This window comes from Leptidea sinapis, chromosome 23 (genome assembly GCF_905404315.1).
Source record: "Leptidea sinapis chromosome 23, ilLepSina1.1, whole genome shotgun sequence".
NCBI lineage: Eukaryota > Metazoa > Arthropoda > Insecta > Lepidoptera > Pieridae > Leptidea > Leptidea sinapis.
This window is the reverse complement of record NC_066287.1, coordinates 8,396,936-8,414,067: the sequence shown is the minus strand read 5'-3', so window position 1 is coordinate 8,414,067 and position 17,132 is coordinate 8,396,936. Positions and strand designations below refer to the sequence as shown.

Sequence of the window (17,132 nt, the reverse complement as noted above, 5' to 3'; positions counted from 1 at the left end):
ATTTTTTTTTCAGCACTTGAAATGTTTCGTTTGAAAATGATATTGAGACTCCTTCTAATGTCATCATTCAATGGGAAAATGTCGGCGTTGAATGAAATAAATCAACTTATTAGTACTATGTCACAACAACCGAAACCGGAATGGCTGACCCCTTCTGTTATAACAGTAAGCGTTACATATATAAACCTAACTATTAACAATTGTTTTTTTTTAATATGAACATTTCGTTCGATATTTTTTTAGTATTAAAAAAATAATCAATACTACCTTAAATTGGAAGACTCGATTCCTTTTTATGCCTTGTGATTGCCTATTTTTTATTTAGATTAGGTTACAAGGCTAATAATTGTTTTTGTTATTGGTTTTTGATACGTGTGTAAATTTTTAAATAAATCGTCTTGGAGTGATGACTGATACGCCCTGCTCATTACAATGCAGTGCTCCTCAGGATTCTTGAAGAACCCAAAAACTGAGCGGCACTACAATTGCGCTCGTCACCTTGAGACAATATAAGATGTAAAGTCTCATTTGCCCAGTTATTTCACTATCTACGGCGCCCTTCAGACCGAAACACAATAATGCTTGTACATTACTGCTTCACGGCAGAAAAAGGCGCCGTTATGGTACCCATAATCTAGCCGGCATCATGTGCAAAGGAGCCTCCCATTGGTAAAATTTTGTACTTACTAAGAAATAAATATAACTCAATTAAAAGCATAGTTTGATTACTCTTTTAGGTAAATAAATAGATTCCTTTAATATAATTCAAAGCAAAGTAATAATAAAAACTAAGCTAAAATAACCTTTTGAAACAAGGAAACTAAAACCTTTCGGCTAATGTAATATTATTTTTTTATTTGGGACACAAAATTACATCCTAACGGCCTTACAAATAAAATTGGCATAAAGTAATAACTAAGCATAAACCAAGAATAAGTAAACGAGTTTACAAATTGACATTTTGCTTATGAATGGTTTGTTCGGACGTATAACGTTTCCCGCGTTTATTTGCAAGGCAGCTTGTCATTCGAAAAACTTCAGACTTATCACTGTATTGACAGTGTTGTCAACGATATTGTAAACATTTTGCATGTTCTTTGTTTATCATCAGTTATAACTTTATACCAAGTTTATTTGTAAGGCCGTAAATGATAACATTAGAAAAGAAATAACATAAGTGCATAACCTACGACATTGTCCTCGAGTTAATACACAAGTGTTAAATTACAAGAAAGAAAATAAGAGTCTAATTACTCAGCAATCGTGAGATTATTACAAACATATGTTCCTTACAATGTTATTATGAGATAAGATATATATGAGTGCCCGTTGAGAATACTTAATTGAATAACAATGAGATTATAATAATAAATTTATGGGAGTGTTTAATATCAAAAATTATAACACTTCTTGTTTGATTTTTAAAAAGTTATTGATGTCATTTTTCTGAGTAGGTAACATACTTTTGACATCCGTTTAAAGTTTTTTTGATATTTGTTATAGTTACGGAATAATCGCCTGGTCACACTTAACGTATACATCCTGTATATGTAATGGAATATTTATGAGATTTTCATCCACTTCAAGACGATTTATTTGAAAATTTGTACACGTATCAAAGAAGCTTACAAGCGAAGCTAAATATAAAAATTGTCGGTCGTAGTACTTCGAGTGTAAAACATTGTTGGGATTTTCATAAATTTCTTTCGCATTTCAGCAGAAATTTGTTGCTTTATGCAGTTTCAGTTGAATCCATTTCTACGTGCCCACTTGTTTATGCAACTTTACATTTTGGTCGTAACAATTTTACAGACTTGGATCCAGGAAAACAATGTGATTGATATTGTGCTTCGAGATTCACTCCACCAGCCGCAGTATGTGGAAAGACTGGAAAAAATGCTCAGGTTCATGTTGAAGGAGAATTCTTTGACTAGGGAAAATTTGGATGCCATCTGGAAAGCCCAGCATGGAAAACATGAGGCAATTGTGAAAAATGTGCATGACTTATTGGCTAAGCTCGCATGGGACTTTACTCCTGACCAGTTAGACCATCTCTTTGATTGTTTTAAGGTAATTTGAATATAATAAAAGTAATACACATTTAGTTAAGTATCCAAAGTATAAAAATTTTCTGTTGTTTTTAGGCAAGTTGGTCTACATCAAGTAAGAAACAAAGTGATAAACTACTGGAAGTAATAAGACGATTGGCGGAGGATGATAAAGATGGTGTAATGGCTAATAAAGTAAGGGCCTTAATTGTTTTTAGGTGTAAAACTATAATAATGAGCTAATTTGTATGTCTAGAATCTAGATATACCATGACATCTGTGAACACGTCGAGAAAATAGCGGTGAACTGTAGGTAAACCTCTATTTTCAGCAACGCACGCACACTAAAACAAAGTGAAATACGTATCGCGAGTGTAAGACGTAGATTGTCACGCACACTAAAGTAATGAACCTGGCCTGTTTTCATGCTTTGCCTAACAGCAGGAGTATCTATTAAATTATAGACGTTTAAATTATCTAAGCTATAATAATAATTATAAGCTTACATTAATGTATTTCCGATTTAATTTTTGTTTTTTATTTCATGCTTTTTTGCACAAGAGCCCAGCTAGGTGGTGGTGGTGGCCGGAGCTATTGAAATAACTAGGCTATTAAGACTAACATCTTAGTCTCCAAGTGACATGTGCCATTGCGGTGCCGCTTAGAATTTTAGGTTTTTCACGAATCGTGAGTGGCACTCCATTGTAAAGTATTATTGTAACTCAAGAATAAAAGGGATAATCTTCTATTTTAATGATGGTGATCGATTGATAAGCCTGCTTGATCATTAATTACAAGAACCATGCAGGCTATTTATAAATAATGTTATGTATTATCCACAATGTGTTAGTTATGTTAAAACTTAGTCATGAGGTTACACGTGTTTTAATCCCCTTTAAATTAAAGGGCGGGCGCTCCCCATTACAAGCATCTTCCATTTGTCCGCATACAACGAAAAGCGGCTCGAGTCATCGACGATCAAGTCATCTCCGATGGGCTTGATTCTTTGGCAATGCGTAGAGATGTGTGTTCTATCTGCATCTTGTACCACACTTATTACGATGAGTGCTCAGAGGGGCTATTTATGGTGACCTAGACATCACGTGAAAATGCTAAATACCACCCGCATCACGTTAACGTCTGGCATTCCACAACCGCCCGTTTTGCAAGTAATTGCCTCGCACAGCCACTTTGTGGAATCAAATATCGGCTGCTGTTACGAACTGATACGACTTACGGTCCTTCAAAAAAGAGCATTGACGCCTGGCTGATGTCCATGGCGGTTACCTCACCACTCCAATCACGTGGGATTGCCAGTGGGAGGCTCCTTTGCACAGGAAGCCGGCTAGATTATGGGTACCACAACGGCGCCTATTTCTGCTGTGAAGCAGTAATGTGTAAACATTACTGTTTCGGTCTGAAGGGCGCCGTAGCTAGTGAAATTACTGGGCAAATGAGACTTAACATCTTATGTCTGAAGGTGACGAGCGCAATTGTAATTTTTGGATTTTACAAGAATCCCGAGCAGCACTGCATTGTAATGGGTAGGACGTATCAATTACCATCAGCTGAACGTCCTGCTCGTCTCGTCCCTTATTTTCATAACAAAAGTGAGCCTTTTGCCCGTTTGCCACCTCTTATATAAAAAAAGTTTATTTATTTTAATATGCAGTCAATAATTGTAGAACTCACAATAATAAGCTACATTTTAAGTATTCTCTGTTTTAGGTATTAAATTTATTCTGGAACTTGGCGCACTCCGATGATGTGTGTACCGAGATAATGGATTCAACTTTGGCAAATTTTATAAAAATTTTAGACTTTAGCTGTAGCCAAGATCGTGATGCTCAAAAACCGATTTACTTGGACAAGTAAGTGTATGCCATACCATATTATGTGTCGTCCCTTTAGGTGATAGTAGATTGATAACCGAGGGTCGAAAGAATCAATTCCCGAGGTATTTAGACGCCCGAGCACAGCAAGGGCGGCTATAGTCCGAGTAGGAATTGATTCTTTTACCCGTGTTAAACACTCTATTTTTCATTTCGAATATGAGGAAAATAAAACTAGTTGTTTATCTCAACTATTTATTGATAATATATAATATTAGTAGTACCTATTTAAAATTAATTGTCAAATTAGAGCAATTTATGTCGACTTTTTAAATTTTAAATATGGAACTCACCGCTTAATTGTTGCGGCTTATTCCGCTCAAAGAAGTTTGCGCTAAGTTCACACTGGCTGTTTAGAAAGTTACATGGCCGCAGTATTTTTTTTTACATAAAACTTCACAGCTGACAGCAGTTCTCTTTTTAAAATTCATTTCAGCCCTTAGGTGGGAGAAGTAATTTGTATGAGTTTTTCCCTCTCTATGGAGGGAAGCAATATTTTTCCACCCAAAATCAGATCAAAACAACATAACTTTCCCAGTATAAGAAATAAAAAGTATATTTTTGTCTGGGCCATTGTATGGGCATTTGAATATCTGAATGGGCATATTTGAATCATGACCCCGAAAACCGTTATCATTAACTCGTTAGGTATAAAAATGTGTATTTTAAATGTTAAATATTCCTCAGTCTTATTTTCTTAAAATATCGTGGTCTGGTACTCTTCATATGCCTAATTTGGGGCTAGACGATTTGTGTAAACGTGCGTAAATATTTTTTTTTCTTATTTATAGATGTGTAGAGGAGCTTAAGAACAACGAGAAGTGGGTGGTGCCAGCGCTAAAGGTGCTGCGTGAAATTTGCTGTACGTACGAGTCTGGCAGTGACGCGGCCGTTAAACCGCAAGTCACTAGACAAGAGCTGATCGACCAACTACAGTCGCAGCATTCGCTCGTCATACTTGTAACAGATTCTCTCACGAACTATATGGATAAAGTCAGAGAGAAATTAGCGGGTATGTGAATCAATCTTTAGTTCAAAGGCTATTAATGCCATGCCATGCTACATGTAGCATATGACGACGTAAGAAAGTTAACGAACGAAAGCGAAAGGGCGAAGTGGGCGTATGTGTGTGTGCGTATGTGCGTGCGTGCGTGCGTGCGTGAGTGCGTGTGCGGTGCACTGAATACGTGCGTGAGAAGGCAGATCTGCGAAACTTAATGAGATCTAGCTGATAGATATCAACCCCCGTGATAATGACTATGGACTTTTGCAACCATAAACTAGCTGTATAATAAATACCAGTGGATACAGCGTAGTCCAGAGTTGACGTGCTCAAAAGAAATGTACCCAATTATATATTATGCTTCATTATTAATTGTATTTGTTTGTGTGGCTTCTAGTGCAAATCGTCAATATTATATTAATTGTTATATTCCAACATCATTTGATAATTTTAATAGGACAATTCCTATATATCGTCTTCGTTAAAAGAGCCGATTTTGAAATACGGGTACAAAAAAGCAAAAGCGTGCAACACTAGAAACTTCGAAGAAATTTATTACAAGGGACTCTATGGGAAAACACGTTGAACACTAAAAGCACCCCCATTTAAATTTATAATTAGCACAGTTTACATAATACAGGTTTAATATTACCTTATCGATTCTTGTTTGAAATTATTTCAAGAAAATTAAGAATTAGACTTCTGATTTCTTCGTTTTCTTTCGTGACCGTTCGCTGGCTTTCGTTCCTCGTTGTTTTTTGTATATGACCGGCCAAACATCATTATGTGCAAAAATTACGCTATTCGCTCCTTTGTCCTCCTAATTACATAAAATTTATGTTAAGAAAAGCACATAATATGATGAGTATTGTTTGAAGTTAACACTTTTATTTATTTTTAGCTGAAGGGCATATAGACTGGGAAAATTGGCTAACTGATGGACGATATCCCCACTCTGCACAAGTGAATGAGCGACTGAGCTTCCTCAGGTTTCTGTTAAAAGACGGACAGTTATGGCTATGTGCTGAACAGGTAATATTATTTAGATTTTTAGACGAGAATTAGAAGAATTTTTGAAGGGGCACAACCTAGAGTAATATAATAATTTATCCATAAAAATAACATTTTTCTCATTTTTTAACTTTACAATTACGGACCATCCATAAATTACGTCACTCGAAATTTCATGATTCATTGACTCCTCCCCCGTTCTTGTCACATTTGTGGGACCACAAACCCCCTACTTAGTGTGATGTCACATATTTCGCAATTTTATATTAAGAATTTTATGAAATTAAAACAGCAGTATTCTGAAATTATTTTAATTTCCATTTGAGTTCTTTTTTCAATAAAACAAAGGCATGAAAATTAACAAAACATAAAAAATATATTATATTTGTAAGTATAGAATATGTAAGGTTTTTTTTTTTTTTTTTTATGGAATAGTAGGACAAACGAGCGTACGGGTCACCTGGTGTTAAGTGATCACCGCCGCCCACACTCTCCTGCAACACCAGAGGAATCACAAGAGCGTTGCCGGCCTTTAAGGAAGGTGTACGCGCTTTTCTTGAAGGTACCCATGTCGTATCGTCCCGGAAACACCGCACACGGAAGCTCATTCCACAGCTTCGTGGTACGAAGAAGAAGAAAGCTCCTTGAAAACCGCACTGTGGAGGACCGCCACACATCCAGATAGTGGGGATGAAATCCTAACTTGTGGCGTGTCGTGCGAAGGTGGAATTCGGCGGCAGGAATCAGGTTGAACAGCTCTTCGGAACACTCCCCGTGATAGATGCGGTAGAAAACACACAATGAAGCGACATCTCTACGCAACGCCAAATGATCCAGCCGTTCACAGAGTACTGGGTTCCCGACAATTCGAGCTGCTCTGCGTTGCACGCGGTCAAATGGATCGAGCTGATACTGGGGTGCGCCAGACAAGAGATGACAGCAATACTCCATGTGTGGCCGGACCTGCGCTTTGTAGAGCGCTAGAATGTGGGCCGGCTTGAAGTATTGCCGTGCTCTATTTATGACGCCCAGTTTCTTTGAAGCAAGTTTGGCTTTGCCCTCCAGATGGCCACGGAATTGGCAATTGCTCGAGATTTCGAGACCCAGTATTCCGATACTAGGCGAGGCTTTAAGGGAAGTGTTCTCGAAGAGCGGTGATACGGCAAATGGGGTTTTTTTAGTTAAATTTAGTGTACAACACTACTTAGATACTAAATATTATATTTTGAAAAAATCTGACGGCAGAAAATTTAGGACCCCCCCAGCCCTCGTCATACAATGACTTGGTCGGCCAAATTCCGCGCCGCCAGGGCGTCCTTTACTTTAATAATAATAATAAAGCTTTTATTACAGTTAACAAAACATAATATTTACTTACTAACATAATATAAAGTATTAATTTAGTATAAAGTATTAAGTAGTAATTAGTAGTGTAATACACATAATATAAAGTATTTTAATTAATTAACTTACATAACTATATTATTAACTTAATTATTTCCAGTAACTTTTGAACAGTCTGTGTCCTCTTTCTGTTAACTGTTTGTCCTTCGACAAAGGCCTCCTCCAAGGTCTTCCATTCTTTCCGGCTCCTTGTTATCTAGTCCATAGTGGTCCTCCTATCTGTTTCAGTTCATTCTCCAGTCGTGAACTGTCTTCCTCTATTCCTCTTATCCCCTCTGGGTTGCATCTCCATTTCAATGTCCTTCACGTTATCACCTTATTTTGCATATCAGTCTAAATTCTGAAGAGATCAAAAATTCTATATATATTTTTAAATACGAGGAAGCCGCTCGCGCGCATTTTAAATGCGGAGATGTCGACTCTCCACGGCGCCTTCGCGAATGACATCGCGATCAAGTTAGCCCTTTCAATATACGCAATGAAGCTAATTGGCTAAATAAATATATAACATATAAATATCTTTACAAGCCGAATTTTAATATCCAATTGCACGTCAATGATATTTAAAAGTATAGATAGGTTACATAGACAACATGCGGTGTTTGAAAATGATACACTAACACTCACATGAATAATTTAATATTGCAATAGCACACTACATTACGATTACACGTCAAAGAATGATTGTAAATGCAATTATCGCAAGCGAAAAAGAGATAAATCTAATTTGCTAATTGCTTCATATTTGTTTACAAAAAATACAGTTAATTTATCAGATATGATTTTTTACCGTACACCGTGATTTATGCCTAAATTACGAGTCATTCATGAGTTCATGTAGTAAAAGCTGTAAAGTAGTAAAACTGCATTGAAATTAGGTAGATAATGTGTCATTGATTTTATAAAAAAAATAATTTAATATTGATTATAATATATAGCCACATTGATGATATCAATTATTTATACATAAAATAATAAAAAACATACAGACACCAAAACAAAACCGAAAGGTATATACAGTAAGGGTCCTATTTTTACAATTTTTTTAACGTCGGCTCCCAAGAAGTTTTAAGATTACATTTTTTTTTGTTGTATCTTATATTATTTATGTATGTCTTTTTGGTGAGGGTTTATTACAATAAGGTAATGGAAGAAGAAGAAAATGATCCATTGATTCTTCTGCAGTTAGCAAGGGATATACTGAAAGGGACAGTGTTACGGAAAAACTCCTACGTAAACAAATAGCACTCACTGTCTACATCCGCTACCTACCCTAAAACTTGTTTGAGTAGGTTGATAATTCAGCTACCTATATACGCACTTGTTTATTGAAAATTATTACATTTCGTATTACATTCACTGCAACAACGACTTTTTTACATCATTTCCTAAAATATTCTACCTCGATCATCCCGCAACAGACAGCATCAATATTTTGTCATTTCTGTACGTTAATCTATGATCGGCTTGGGGGCGATCGTCGTTGTCATGGCGACATATTTATTTTGTTACATAAAATATAATGAAATCAAATAAAATGTTATAATTCATGATTTCTTAACTGTGGTATGTATTCTACGATTTTTTTTACTTTCGTAAGTAGTGCATCTTCCCATAACACAAGACGGCATTTTAATATTGTACCTATATCAAATTGTAAGCAATTCTGTCAACAACAAACGCGTGTGTACCGTTTTCGTATCGAGAGAGCGACTACGACCAAAGGAACCAATTGACTCCATATCTGCCTATTTTAAAACTATAATATCATTGTTGCACGTATGATTTTATAGTTCGTGTTCATTTGATTGCAGGCTAAACAGATTTGGATGTGTCTTGCGGAAAAGCCGGCGCACATCGGCGACCGTGAAGCATGTTTTCGTTGGTTCAGCAAGCTGATGGGAGAAGAACCTGATTTGGATCCGAATATAAATTTGCATTTTTTTCGACGTAACATTATGACTCTCCCGCCCCATCTTTTAACACATTCGGGGATCAAATGTTTCGAAAGGTAATCTTAAGTACCAAATTTTATGTTAAAATATTAATAATTAGATAATAAAGATATATAATGTAATTTCAATATTTATTTGTTTGGAATACTAATAGATTGATAGATCTCATTTCTTTTTTCACTTCCACAGGTTTTTTAAGGCAGTTAATTGCAAAGAAGGAAAGTTAAAAGTAAAACGACACGGATTTCTTCTTGTTGATCCTGATCTCATAGGCTTAGATTATTTGTGGCGGGTAAGTAAAGCCTTTATCACAAGTATATTATTAAAACAAGAAACTATATAATATAAATAATAATATACATAATTTGGCGCACGATTCATTATTATCATGCTTAGGTAAACTAATTTTACCTTGGCACGGGATGCCGGCTAGATTATGTGTACAACAAAGGCGCTATTTTCTGCCGTGAAGCAGTAATGTGTTAGCACTGTTGTGTTTCGGTCTGAAGGGCGCCGTAGCTACTGGGCAAATGAGACTGAATATCTTGTGTCTCAAGGTGAAGAGCGCAATTGTAGTGACGCTCAGAATTTTTGGTTTTTCAAAAATCCTGAGCGGCAGCGTATGACCAACGTCCCTTATTGTTATATAAAAAAACCGCTGTCTATGAACAGTGACAAATTAACTCTTACAAAACATAAAGATACGACCCCGAATACGTGGCAAATTTGCGACCTAAATATGAATGCCTAATGTGTCTTTGATTATAAATATTGAATGTTGACACGTTCAGGTCATAACGGAATGTGACGACGACATATCAGCGCGCGGTATCGAGTTGCTGCGAGAGACGTGTACATGCGTCGGTACGGCCCTGCATCAACACGAGTCCTTCCTGAAGCAATGCTGCGCGCGCACGCAGGGCTTGCACGCAGACATGGACTCGCTAGACGGTCTGTCTGAAGCTCTAATATATATTTTGCCTAATAATAATAATATAATAGAATAGAATGAGGATAGTTACTGGTTGAACAGTAAAATGACGTCAATTTAAATAATTACAAGAAAAACCTCAAAAAACTCTTGATGTAGATTAGGCCTCCATTTTTAATGACATTAGAAGATTTAGAATCAACTTGATTTGCCATGCGAGCACATCCGGCAAGGACAAACAAGTGTGATAACTGTCAAAATATTATGTTTGAGTAGTATACTAATTATAGTGATACTAAGAAACATTTTTACATATTATTTCAAATGTAGTAGAATTCTTTATTACCTACTAGCTGACCAGACAGACGTTGTTCTGTATATAATAGATAAAATAATGTTTTTATATGAAGTTGTCAATAATATATCATAACATCAGAAAACTTCGTAAAATATGCACCCTGCTGTCTTAATGAATTTGTTTCACAGCAGAACTGTCAAACCGTGCGTCAATAAATTCTCTCATAGAAATTATGTATGGACACATCAAAGGACAAACAAATTTGTTGTTTTTATTTAATTTAGCAGCATTTTCCTATTTATTCACCTTTAAAACTTTCTCTGGACTTCCACAAATAATTCAAGACCTGAATTAGCCAAATCGGTCCAGCCGTTCTCGAGTTTTAGCGAGACTAACGAACAGCAATTCATTTTTATATATATAGATTAATAAAGTAATGTTCTTATTATATCAATCTAGAAAGCAGGAAAAAATTTGCTAAAAGTCGTACGTATGTATGAAAGGTTGTATACTGATTAGCCCTAACAAAAGTCGCACACTTTTGCAGTTAAATAAATAATATGTTTCATTTCACTATGTTTCTTAAGATACTAGATTGTAATCAAGAAAAATTGCATGATCAACTTTGAACATTGAATTAGGCGTTACTTTGCGGAAATCCATAATTATACAAATGATTTAAGTTTTCTTTAGTGTTAATTCTGTCTCGTGCCAGATTTTGGCGAGACAACACGTCCTGAGGATGCCTCGTGTAGAGGCGAAACATGTGTCGAATTGTTTTAAAGACAAATATTGGCGGAATTAACACTAAAGGAAACTCAAATCATTTGTATACTTTTTATTCCTATTCAATTTTCTATGTTGTGAACTTATTCATACACGAAATTTTTATTCGCTTGCCACATCCAGGTATATACTTCATCCTTTGCGATGTATCGGTTATTCAATGATATATATATTATGCAGTCTTCACCTATTTAAAGACCCTAAAGACACGAAATATGTGAATTTTTATATTTGAAAGTTTTTTATTTTGCAGATGCCACTGAATGTTGTACAAAAATGTGTAGAGTAATACGTGCCATACAAGAATATATAAATGAATGTGATAGAAAATTCTCTGTGGATCGTCAGATTTTGCCTATCTATAGAGCGGGGAGAGGACGACAGTGTACAATTGTTGTAAGATTTAATTTTCAAACAGGCCAAAGACAAATAGATGATATTGAAATATTATCACATTATAATGAAACACTTCATTCTTTACGCACATCTATTCAAAGAAGGTAAATTATTATGTTAAGTTCATTAATTACTTGAGATATCTTTATACTAATTCTTAACAATCCAGGTTCCCATAATATCCTGGTTATATCAAATCTTTTTGAAAACTGCAGGAACTAGTGTTAAGTGTAGAAGTAGTAGTCGATCTTTTAAAATACTTTTATGGACTTCATCTTTCGAATTGTTTTGCTTTTGAAATGTTTTAATGTGTATCTTGTAGAAAATTATTTATAATTTGCAGGATAAAATGTGCATCTGATAACAGTATCAAATTAGAAATGTATATAAATAAGTTAGAACTTTATATTAATGGAGGTGATATCTTGGACTCGAGTTTGGATAGAAAAATACTTTCACAAATACCACTTAGAGACAAGACTGTGCTAATCGCAAAGGTAAGCTGCAGTTGTTATTGTAATGGTGATTCTGGGCCATTAAACCTTACAGATACACTACTTGGATGCAAAATAATTATCAATTTTTGCAAAAAAGTATTTATTACAACTTACTTTAACAGTGGGAGGCGTTATTACACGCGATGCCGGCTAGAAGGTCACAGATACTTCAAGCCATCTTGGCGTGCGGCGCTAGGTGTCTTTATAAATATGCAGCTTAAATCTGTGTGACAGAAACGCGGCAGTCGTCGTGCGAGCAATTGTCGTGCGTTTCTGTACGACATCTGCGATACTAGTAGTATAAACTACTAAACTAGTGAAATTACTGGGCAAATGAGAATTAACATCTTATGTCTCAAGGTGACGAGCGCAATAATTGTGGTGCCGTTCAGAATTTTTGGGTTTTTCAAGAAACATTGCATTGTTATGGGCAGGGCGTATCAATTATCATCAGCTGAACTCGTCTCGTCCCTTATTATCATAAAAATACTACTAGTCTAATGTATCAAAGCGGCACATTTTAACACCTAGCAAAATTAACCTCAGTGAATCCAGTTTATGCAGATTCTGCCAAGAGTCCTACGAAGATTTTTAACATATGCCATAACTCGTGCCAATAAATAATTTAATATAAAATGGCGGCAAAACAATTCGAACTGACAGCGTAACATGGATATCAGATAGATGATAATTCATGTGCGAGTGAGAGAGAACCATTAGTGGTCGTATATCGTAGTATTATAGATTCGATTCTTTATTGACACGAGTTATATCAGAGTGTAAGTCCATTGCCGCAGTCAAAGCCTTTATACTCAGGCAGTAGACCTACCCCACTTGAGCCCTCTGAGAATTCTTAAAAGTACAATAAAGAAGAAAAAAAGTTCTCTAAACATTTTCCCGCTTCTCCTCATCAAAACGAGCATGGTTGGTCTTTAGGGCGTGCGTCCATTAACGTGTAAGGGGCACAATAGATCTAGATATAATAATAATAAGTGCTATTTTCCCCGATACTCATAAAGTGACGAGCACAATTATTGCGATACCGCTAAAAATTATGGGTTGAAAAATCCTGTGCGGCACTGCGTTGTAATGGGCAGTGTCTATCACTTACCCCCAAGTATTGCTTACAAAAAAACATACAAATTTTACAACAATAACAAAAGATTTATGGGTAACCAAACTCTTTTAAATAATTAAGTGTTCCTTCATCGTCCATAACTTTAAAGCAGTAATCAGGGGTAATTCTTAAAAAAATAGTCATCATCATCAGCCGAAAGACGTTCACTGCTGGACATAGGCCACTCCCAAAGATTTCCACGACCATCGGTCTTGCGCTGCTCTCATCCAACGTACTCCGGTGCTCTTGACCAGATCGTCGGTCCATCTTGTGGGGGTGTTCTTACCAACACTGCGTCTTCCGGTACGTGGTCGCCATTCGAGGACTGCCCCAACGGCCATCTGTCCGGTGAACTATGTGCCCTGCCCACTTCAGTTTCGCAATCATTTGGACAAAAAAATAGTATTGAAGAATAAATTAATATAATGTTTAAAAATTTAAGCTTTCTTGAAAAGAAATTCAGTTTTTGTTGTTTCAACTCATATACGTTTTGTACGGGAATATTGACAGGTGTATGATGGTCAAGTGTGCGGTAGCGGGGGCTGCGGTTCGTCCAACGAGTCGAGCAGCGAGTCCAGCGCGACCTCGCCTGTGTCCTCGCCCGCCGAACACGCGCTTCCGGGCGTGGTAAGAATTACTTGCTAATTTTATATCCACTAGACTTACGGCCGTTCCCAATATGCTATCCACAGATAGAGATAAATTACTACCTTCTATCAGTAATTATCTGCCAATAATCTGAAGCTGTCCCAATATACCCGATAAGTAATTCTTATCGCCTTTATATTGAGACGCGTCCATTGCAATTTCCATACAAACTTCTATCACTGGTAAGCTATACGTCGTCCTATTGACAGACAGCGTGTACGGATAAGGTGAGTTACCGTCGATAAGTTTATTGGGACAGGTAAGTCAACGATAGTTATGATTTTTTTATCTCAAGTAGGCCACAATCGGAGACAGACTGAATATTGGTAACGGCCGTTAAGCATACAAATATACCAGAGAAGTTCGAGGTTGTTTATTAACAATTTGTCATGTTTTTAAAGTGACAACCCTAACTTCTGGGATTAATTACACAAATAAAACTGAAAACAAACCTCTCTCGTACCTCTCGTTCATTCCAACTGAACCAAACCTTCGGGTGACGTATCGTCATAAAATCTTGTATAATTTGTTTAACTCTTGTTTATCCATCCGGGAAAAGTGGCGTAGACTTCAAAATTAGTGCTTACGTAACGTATTGTAATAACCGCCCATTGCGTTCGGTCAGGAATGTTTGTTCAACTTTAAGCTAGAGTGACCTTAATCATATCTATATTTTTTTTCTTCTGTTCCTCACATTATCATCCATTGTCAAGCTGTCGTATTAATAGGATGTTTTGGGCTTACAATCAGTGCATGCATTTACCCCCTTATTCATATTGGTCCGCTAACTTAAAACAGCCGCTAAGGATTGTTTTTTCTCATTCTGACTTAGGTCAATAGAATAAGACAGAGTGAGAATTAGCAATGCTTTAAGTTAGCAGACTATTATGAATGAGAGGGTTAAAGTTTTATATCAATCTCGTATTTTGTTTGTACTTCACAGATCTTCGCACAAGGGTCGTGGTATTTGCCCTTTATATTAGAATTAGAGCACATTGGTATTACAAAGGGCCATGTACCATTGACTGAGGCTGCACATTTACTGTCACAAATTTGCCCCGCGCACAAGCTAACTGTGAGTATGCCATTAAAATAGAAATTATTGGTTTTATTTCAAACCCTTTTTAAGTATGTATTCATATTATATTGAGTACATAATATTTTTTTTTAATTCAACAAATACATTGCACTTGAGTAGTACTCTAAACTAAATTACTGTTCGCATCATATTCTCTGTGATCATACTTTCCTTATCCTCTCAGCTTCACCACTAAATATGGATACCAGACATCAATGAACCTACTTCCATGCACCAGCAAATTTTTGAATGAACTTCTTTCTTTATGGGCATTTTCTGGGTGGTCCCTTTAAAAGGTGTTAGTACGAAACCTTTTTAGAGGATCCTTTTAAAGATTTGCCATAAAAGAAGCAAAGGGGTTGGATCTGAATTTGTGTAAATATTTTGTAATAAATACGCTTAAAAAGTGAACTTTTTATGTTTTTTTAAATAGGTTATGATTATGAATTGAAAAAAATATTTCAATTTTAGGTAGAGAAATTAACTGAGGCACTGTTGTGTCGAGATGAATCCAAGTTAAAAGACATGCTGTATGGGCCAGCACCACCTACTGTTGCTTATAATATGGAGGTATGCAAACTGTTTGCTTAATTAAAATAATATTGTGTACTGTTTTTTCTCCTCTTTTGTGTGTATATCTAACAGTATAAATCTAATTTGTATATATATATACATATACTAGCCGACCCGCCCGCTTCGCTGGGCGAGTTTTAAAAGGAAAGAACGTTGGATTTCGCAAAATAAGTAGCTATAAACCATCTAAGCTAAATTTCGCTTCGAATGGTGGTAGTTTCATTTCGATACGATAAATGGTTTAGGCGTGATTCAGCCTCAAACAAAGACCATTTTTATTTTATATATATATATATATATATATATATATATATATATATATATATATATAAGTATGTGTATATATATCCTATTGTATGTTGCCTCATATCAACTTATAAATACAATCTACTACACCTTTAGGTTACCTGGGAGAGATTGCTGAATAACGATTAGTTCGACTAATTGTTCCACCATAACTTTTATGTATAAAATATATAATTTTGTGTTAAGTGTTTTCGTTCATTCATTCATTTATTAATTGTGGAAAATCAATGGGGTTCCTTTTATGATGTCTTTCATTCACAAAATATGAAAGATGCTCCATCGGAATTTATATTTTAAGCAGTGTCACATTCTCATTTATTTATTTATATTTACAGGTCTTATACAGCATGATTATGCCATCATCAGACACGAAGCTTGACAGAAATCGTAGTTTTCAACTGGCTTGCGTGAAAAAGGCGCCATTACTGGTTCAGTGTTTGTCGGATAGCGAATTCCTAAAAGGTGCTGCACCACACACCAGAAGGTAATTCACCACTCGAAACCCATATCAGTAACATAATAATAGTTTCATTCAATAATATTTTGCCTTTATTTCAGAGTTGGATACTTAGCATTAGTGAGATTAGCGAAGGTTGTCTTGTACACAGTGGGACATCTTTTAGAAATAATTTCTCCAGAGGGTTCAGAAAATTTATTCGATAAGGAATTTAGGTAATATTGAATTGTTAAATCTATAATAATACCTTACTATGAATAAGTTGTGATGTAATTTTCATTTTGTATAAATTCAAATTAAATTATTTTTACAGAATGGATATAACAATTTTACGTGAAGCCTTACAAACAGTCACCAACCATAGTGGAGAAATTGTCATTAAAGCTGTTTCTGAAAAATTAGCCGCTGCTCTTGCAGAACAGGTAATTTTTAATACGATTTTTAATTCGAATAAATTTGTTACTTTTTGGTTTCATATTTTGTTACCAGTGGAAGGCTCTTTTGCACAAGATGCCGGCTAGATTATGGATACCACACCGGCACCTTTTGCTACCGTGAAGCAGTAATGTGTAAGCATTATTGTTTCGGTCTGAAGGGCGCCTTAGCTATTGATATTACTGGACCAATGAGACTTAACATCTTAAGTCTGAAGGTGATGAGCGCAATTGTAATGCCGCTCAGAATTTTTGGGTTTTTCAAGAATCTTGAGAGGCACTGCGTTGTAATGGACAG

At 35.8% G+C, this 17,132-nt stretch overlaps 1 protein-coding gene across 2 annotated transcripts in view; it reads left to right on the top strand.

Annotated features, from left to right (window-relative positions):
- The window catches only part of LOC126971282 (probable ubiquitin carboxyl-terminal hydrolase FAF-X), a 62,517-nt gene that overhangs the window by 8,719 nt on the left and 36,666 nt on the right, over positions 1-17,132 (top strand). Inside the window, exons 9-25 of one of the 2 annotated variants that reach the window (XM_050817508.1) lie at positions 14-165; positions 1,813-2,070; positions 2,145-2,243; positions 3,777-3,919; positions 4,732-4,952; positions 5,845-5,975; positions 9,173-9,369; positions 9,503-9,605; positions 10,105-10,264; positions 11,582-11,828; positions 12,068-12,221; positions 13,849-13,965; positions 14,930-15,061; positions 15,536-15,634; positions 16,279-16,427; positions 16,502-16,615; positions 16,714-16,822. In XM_050817508.1, the coding sequence (XP_050673465.1) occupies positions 14-165; positions 1,813-2,070; positions 2,145-2,243; positions 3,777-3,919; positions 4,732-4,952; positions 5,845-5,975; positions 9,173-9,369; positions 9,503-9,605; positions 10,105-10,264; positions 11,582-11,828; positions 12,068-12,221; positions 13,849-13,965; positions 14,930-15,061; positions 15,536-15,634; positions 16,279-16,427; positions 16,502-16,615; positions 16,714-16,822 (2,585 nt within the window). Of the gene's footprint in view, positions 1-13; positions 166-1,812; positions 2,071-2,144; positions 2,244-3,776; positions 3,920-4,731; positions 4,953-5,844; positions 5,976-9,172; positions 9,372-9,502; positions 9,606-10,104; positions 10,265-11,581; positions 11,829-12,067; positions 12,222-13,848; positions 13,966-14,929; positions 15,062-15,535; positions 15,635-16,278; positions 16,428-16,501; positions 16,616-16,713; positions 16,823-17,132 lie in introns of those variants that run through there. The other variant, XM_050817509.1, reaches the window with a different exon arrangement.